The sequence below is a fragment of the Tasmannia lanceolata genome, unplaced genomic scaffold (assembly GCF_043159265.1).
Source record: "Tasmannia lanceolata isolate RefF3 unplaced genomic scaffold, GAP_Taslan_0.1 ptg000023l, whole genome shotgun sequence".
NCBI classification, from domain to species: Eukaryota; Viridiplantae; Streptophyta; class Magnoliopsida; order Canellales; family Winteraceae; genus Tasmannia; species Tasmannia lanceolata.
The window spans coordinates 8484845-8491448 of NW_027518700.1; the positions used below are offsets into that span (position 1 = coordinate 8484845).

General features: G+C 42.4%; 2 protein-coding genes across 2 annotated transcripts; both read left to right on the forward strand.

Moving 5' to 3' along the window:
• The first annotated feature begins 1185 nt into the window (after positions 1-1185).
• LOC143855731 (uncharacterized) lies at positions 1186-2025 on the forward strand. Its single transcript, XM_077365811.1, has 3 exons — positions 1186-1584; positions 1655-1738; positions 1822-2025. Exons 1-3 carry the CDS (start codon positions 1324-1326, stop codon positions 2023-2025), a joined length of 549 nt encoding a protein of 182 aa, XP_077221926.1. The 5' UTR covers positions 1186-1323.
• A 172-nt stretch (positions 2026-2197) lies between these two features.
• On the forward strand, positions 2198-3683 carry LOC143855732 (putative ubiquitin-like-specific protease 1B). The gene is made up of 6 exons (XM_077365812.1): positions 2198-2583; positions 2677-2764; positions 2849-2944; positions 3060-3275; positions 3352-3449; positions 3533-3683. Exons 1-6 carry the CDS (start codon positions 2198-2200, stop codon positions 3681-3683), a joined length of 1035 nt encoding a protein of 344 aa, XP_077221927.1.
• Positions 3684-6604: the final 2921 nt, after the last annotated feature.

Sequence of the window (6604 nt, forward strand, 5' to 3'; positions counted from 1 at the left end):
CTAATTTTGTACTAAATCTATGGTTTAAAGCCCTAAAGGTTGGTTTAAACCCCTAATGTGTTACTAAATCTATGGTTCAAAGTCCTAAATGTTGGTTTAAACCCCTAAGTTTTTACTAAATGTATGGTTTAAAGCTCTAAAGGTTGGTTTAAACCCCTAATTATTTACTAAATCTTTGGTTTAAAGGCCTAAAGGTTGGTTTAAACCCCTAAGTTTTTACTAAATGTATGGTTTAAAGCCCTAATGTGTTACTAAATCTATGGTTTAAAGCCCTAAAGGTTGGTTTAAAGCCCTAATGTGTTACTAAATGTATGGTTTAAAGCCCTAAATGTTGGTTTAAACCCCTAATGTGTTACTAAATCTATGGTTTAAAGTCCTAAAGGTTGGTTTAAACCCCTAATGTATTACTAAATCTATGGTTTAAAGCCCTAAAGGTTGGTTTAAACCCCTAATGTTTTACTAAATCTATGGTTTAAAGCCCTAAAGGTTGGTTTAAACCCCTTAATATTTGAGAAATCAGTTGGTTTAAAGCAGTTGTTAACTTTTTTTCACCACATTCTGTTTCAACAGGTCGAAATCTGATTTAGTGGATTTGATTCCATCTTTTCCCCCTAGTGATCATCTCATCAAACCATGGTAATGCCTCCGTTATTCTTTTAGGCCTTGTATTTTTAAAAATGTTGTATATATCTAATAATGGTTTGTTTTGCAGGCGTCTTATGCTACGTCGAGATGCTGCCCCTCTAAGTTTGACGAATTCTTCAGGTCCCTTGACTTGAGGAAAGCACATACCGATATGCTAGAGCGCGGCCCATTTGGGGCCTTGCTTAATTTGGAAGGTCTGAAATTGCACAAGGCAATTTTGACCGTCCTCGTGCGATGTTGGATACCCAAGTCAAGGGCATTTCAAATAGGTGGCATATTACTCCCCTTTGAGGTAAGGGATTTAGCATTGGCATTGGGCCTAAGCTTGGTAGGAGATAGAATACGAATAGACTGGGATTCGACAGAGGAGGTCGAAGGTTGGAGGTTTTCCGGTGCTTGGGCGAGATTTAGTGAGATTGCAGATGTTATAAGGGCGGAGTCGAGATCGGATGAGATTGCATCCGTCCACGCAACAGTGAGACATTTGTTGCTGCTTCTGTGCTGCTGTGTTCTTTTTGCCCGAGCTGACCCTGTGGATCACAGGACAAAATCCTGCCTCTTCCCTTACTTAGGAGCAGAGACCGTGGGAAGAATTGCTTGGGCATACCCTGTGTACGACTTCCTGGTAGACTCATTGGATTCATATTCGAAAAACGGGAAGACAGGATATATCACCGGATGCGCTATTGTGCTACAGGTGAAGAGTACATATATTATATACATGATTACTCTTTTGTAAGTTTGGTTTTTTCTTCTCTAAAGGCTGACTGTCTGTCTTCATTCCAGGTGTGGCTCTTTGAGCATACTACCTTGTGGGCACCTTCAGCACCAGATGCACATCCACGCCTATTAAAGTGGATCACAGGGATCGATACAAGGCGGACTGACCATGCAGCCTTTATCAGACAGATCCGTGATGGGAGGCTAAAGAAGACCCAGGTAAGACCTAGAGCGTCTGTACTCCCCTAGTACTCACTTCTTGTAACCGAGATTAACTATTTGATTTCAGGTTGTGAGGTGCCTACTACCTCTTCCTCGAGAAGAGGGCCTGCTATCTTTCACGGCAGATGAGGCTGATACTGTGATGGGAGAGGTAACGAAAATGACTCTCTTTCTTGCATAGGGTCGTTATATTCAAGTTATCTAAATTTTCTGTATTGTTGATACATTTATAAGAAAGAAGCTTCTGCGACCGCCCCAACAGTTGAGGAATGCCTCCAAGACATTCGGATTTTAGAGGAAGAAACGATAGCGTCTCTGAGTGATATGTTACGTAAGGTACTGAATTTTAAGTCTATATTCAATTACTATATAGTACATTCTCTGAGTGATATGTTAATAATTTTCCATTTCCACTTTTTAGAGGAGCATACCTTTTAAGGGGAGGACAGGGAGAAAAAGAGATGTTGATAGGGAAGTGAAGGAAGACCATGTGTCTATAAGCAAGGCTGATTTTGATTTGTTAGTGGAGAGGGTTAGAGACCTTGAAAGGAGGTCAGTACGACATGAAAATGAAATAGCCGAGCTTAAGAGGATCATTGCCTCGGGTGGAATGGAGGCCGAATCACAGGATGAAGGAAAGGGGGAGATGATGGAAGGGGATGACGGAGGGGTGGCCGAATCGCAGGATGAAGGAAAGGGGGAGATGATGGGACGGGATGACGGAGGGGTGGTAGTCATCCCCAGCCACGATTCGTTGGAGGAGGAAATAAAACGGAATGTCATTTCCATCCCCGACAGTCCACTGAAACCTGTGGCAAAAGTGATTTGGAGTATTGAGAGAGGAGTGAGGCTGCGTTTGAGGAAAACTAAACCCTCTAAACATACTACTTCGCCGTATACGACTTTCGGGACTAAGAAGGTCAATGATAAAGCATTGCTGGTGGCAGACCCGCAATGCCATCGGTTGCTCCCAAAGCTTCTTGCGCTTCCCCCAAGGTAAATTGGATTGAAGCCCTTTTCCAAAACTATCATTTGTAAATCCTAAACTATCTAGCCTTTGTAAATCCTAAACTATCAGGTGTTTTGCAGCGAACGAGTTATACAGGTCAACGACGACTTCCTGTGTGCCGAGGACTTGGTTATCCTTAACAACCCCAATGAGTGGTTAAGTTCTCCGGTAAATAATTTGGTTATTTATGCTAAAGCTGAATTCTTTCACCATCGATATTTGTCTCAAATCTCTATATGTTATTTTACGTAGATTATGAATGTATACGCCGAATATCTAAACGTTCGGGACGAAAATAAAAGAAAGCCTGCAGAAAGAGCCTGTGTGGCCATTACTACCTTCCTCTATGTAAGAATAGATAGTTTTTCATTCCCAATCACAAGTTATTTTTTAGAGGTGGTTGTTCACAAGGTTTGAATTTGTTTTCGTCACTCCATTAACTTCTCTTGTATTATGTTTTTAGGATTGTCTAACTAGCAAAGACTACACTGGCGGAGATAGTCTTATGAAGTATGTGAAACGATTAAACGACTACCCGCCGGATACCCTAAAAAGAGTCTTATTCCCGCTGCATGTCCCTAACCATTGGATTCTCCTGGTCCTCGATATGGTGGATGAGAAGTTCTACATCTTCAACTCCTTGCGAGAGCAGATCTACTATAGAGATGTTCTACCATTGGTGAGTTCGGGTCCCACTTTCCTTCGTTATATTTCAATGTATATAAAATCCTTAGCTTGTATGGATTGTTTTATAGATACGATACCTTGAACGGCTATACATAAGTATGTGGGACTTCGATGTAAGCAAGTTTAGAGTGGTGGAAGTCGAGAAGAGGCCCTTACAACTCAACAGGTAATAAAGTTCACTTAAAATCAGTTTGGAAGTTTAAATTTATTGTGGAAGAGCGTGGTCGATGATGTGTTGTTGTTTTGCAGCAATGATTGCGGGCTGTTTGTGCTTAAGGAGATGGACTGCCTCGCACGTGACGTTCCGCCTGAGTTCAGTCAGGCAGATATAGCGCTGATGAGACGACAATTGTTTGAGGGTTTCTTAGAAGGCCGGTGTGGCATGGTTCTGAACTTGTAGGAGTTCATGAACAGGCAGGCTTGGCGAGGTTGAATTCCATTTGAAATGTAGGTTTGTAAGAAAAAATATCCTTGTAATGTTTATATGTGGGTAAAGGCTCGGAAGAATTCGAAATCGTTTTTGATATCAACATTGTATTTGGTTTGTCTTTTTCTACCAACCAGCAGAAAATGCTGTTGTAAATAAGATAGGCTTTACACGGATATGTAAGTGGTATACATTCCAACACGAAAACATCTCATCTCTGTTGTTCTATATGTGGATCTTATCAAATACATGGATGATGGTTTTTACTCTATAAATTTGTTTTAGATTTTGAGATCCAATGTAAGCCGAAAGTTGATTACTTCAGTCGGTAATAAATTTGTGACCAATAATCAGTTTTGATCCCAGAATTCCGTGGCCAAAAATCAGATGACAAATTGTGGGCAATAATCAGTGAGAAATTTGTGAAAACATTAAGCAAGGAAAAAAAATTCGTCGGAACCTTACTGCGGAATTCCGAAAAATGCTTCGGAATTCCGACTTCGGAATTCCGCTTTATTTCTCGGAATTCCGCAGTACCCATATCCCAAACGTCGACATTCGAGTTGCGTACTGCGGAATTCCGCTATTTTTCTCGGAATTCCGCACTAACCGAAATGACAAAAAAAATGTCTCGGAATTCCGAATGTTTTTTTCGGAATTCCGAGTTTCGGAACAGGCGCGCATAAAGAGTGGACCGACTCGTTTTTCTCATTTTTGTTTCTCCCTTTTTCTCCTCCATCTCATTTTGTTTTTTATTTTTTTTCCCCTAAATCCACCATCCATACTCCCTCCATCCTCGATCCTCTTCTTCCTTACGAAACCCTACATTCCTCTCCTAAACCCTACCCACACCATTTTTCTTGAAACCCTTTCCTCTTTCTCTCATTTTTCCATCTTTTAGGTGTCCCTTCCTCTTCTTTTCCCCAATCTCTCCTCTCCATCCTACATGCAACCCGTTTTTCTTCCTTCTCCCCCCTTCTTTCGTCATATTCTTCCATTTAGGGCTTCAAATCCCTCTTTTTCTCTCTTTTCTTTCCTTCTCTTCAAACCCTAATTTTCCAACCATGCCTAGAACGAAAAATCCTAAGTTTGGCCGTTCCTCCGGCGGCCGAGACGATGAAGGACCATCAAGAAAGAGAGCCAAGGCTAAAGCTCCGCTTCGGGAAACTGAGTTTATTTCCGATTCATACTTCTCCTCCGCCCAAGCCAAGAAGACATGGCCAAAACTGGCTAATCGGGGCATCCTCACCGGCCGATTCATTGAGCCCGACGTTCTCCACCATTTCGACCTTCAAGCGCGATTTGATGCCGTTGGGTGGACCCAATTTCTTCATCTCAACGAGCTTGTCTACCCTCGGTTAGTTCGTCTTTTCTATACCAATCTCACTATCACTCCCTCTTACTTCGGAATTGAATCTCGTGTCAAGAACACCCCCATCAAACTCAATATTCATCAACTTGCTGAGATTCTCGCAATTAGTTCCGACGGCTTTGACCATTACTTTTGGCCAAGCAATGGAATCCATTCCCTCCCAGATCTTGATCACGACACTGTGTTTGGCCGAATTACGAAGCACTATCGGCCCAACATGCTTGTGCAAACTTCTCACCTCATACCCGTGGCCAAAATGCTTCATAACTTCATGTTCAACAACTTCACCCCACGCGGTGGCATGACCGATGCCATCCGACCCCTTGAGGCATACATCATATATTGCATCCTTGAGGGTCGCCGGCTTTGTCTACCATACATCATCTTTCGCTTCATGTTCCAGACTCTTTCTCGACATCGCGCCTCATTGCCGTATGGCATGCTCCTTACCTGTGTATTTCGCCACTTCGGTATCACTCTGGAGAGTGAGGCAACCGACACTCCCACCGCTCCTTTTGATGATCGGACCTTCCGGCGCATGGCACTTGCGAATCAAGAAGTTGCCGTTGACCCTGATGAAGAAGTTGCCGTAGACCCTGATGAAGAAGAAGACGAGGACGCTCCAGACACTGAGGCCCCTGCGGCGCCCTATGCCTCTTCGGATTTGTCTCAGGGTTTCGCAGCCATGCAGGAGGCCCTTGAGCGATCTATGACCACGCAGTTTGAGCGGCTCACTACCCATGTTGACACAGAGATGTCTACGCGTTTCCAATCGCTCTCGACTCACGTTGACGCCCAGTTCTCTACCCTTTATCAGTACCTCACCGGTGGTCCGTCGAGTAAGCACCCGGGCAATTCCTCTTCTTATCCGCCACCACCTCCTCCAGACCAGTAGATGGATGCAGTTATTTGCTGATGGCTCAATTTTTTTGGTCCAACTCCTTTGCTATATTGTGAGTCTCTTTCTGGATGTTTTGGGCTGTATTAGCTTTATATTTCTACAGCTGCTATACGATGGTTGGATATTTTTGGAGCTTTATATTTCTACAGCTGCTATATGATGGTTGGATATTTTTGGAGCTTTATATAGCTTTATACTTTTTGACAGTGAGTGTGCTTGATCAAGGATACCCATTTTAGTCAGAACAAAACTTGCATTCATAATTGCCCCCATTTGCAAATGGCATGAAAGTAGCATCTAAAATGAAACCTGTGTTGCAAACTTCATTAATCAACCATTTTGTACGTACAAATTGAAGGCTGTACATTATAGGGTATCAAACAGTAAAATTTCTCAAAAATAGACTACACATAATTCTAGGCCATTCCCATATAACTTCATAATCTTCAGATGAATCCAAACTTCTGAATTGCGCAGTGCTTCATTGGTCCTTAGACCAGAAGTTTTCGATAAAGCATTAGATGACGACCCTCGAAACAGTTTCTATCAACGAAATCCAAGTCCCTTCAATTCAAATGATCCGAAAAATAGAACAAAAGAATCCTACTTAAAAGAACGGAG

Excerpts from the sequence above, each read along its gene's own strand:
- LOC143855731 (XM_077365811.1), top strand. The coding sequence starts at position 1,324 with ATGCGCTATTGTGCTACAGGTGAAGAGTACATATATTATATACATGAT. Across the intron at positions 1,585-1,654 it reads GGAGGCTAAAGAAGACCCAG|GTTGTGAGGTGCCTACTACC; the intron begins GTAAGACCTAGA and ends ATTTGATTTCAG. Across the intron at positions 1,739-1,821 it reads CTGATACTGTGATGGGAGAG|AAAGAAGCTTCTGCGACCGC; the intron begins GTAACGAAAATG and ends TACATTTATAAG.
- LOC143855732 (XM_077365812.1), top strand. The coding sequence starts at position 2,198 with ATGGAGGCCGAATCACAGGATGAAGGAAAGGGGGAGATGATGGAAGGG. Across the intron at positions 2,765-2,848 it reads ATGAGTGGTTAAGTTCTCCG|ATTATGAATGTATACGCCGA; the intron begins GTAAATAATTTG and ends TATTTTACGTAG. Across the intron at positions 3,450-3,532 it reads AGGCCCTTACAACTCAACAG|CAATGATTGCGGGCTGTTTG; the intron begins GTAATAAAGTTC and ends GTTGTTTTGCAG.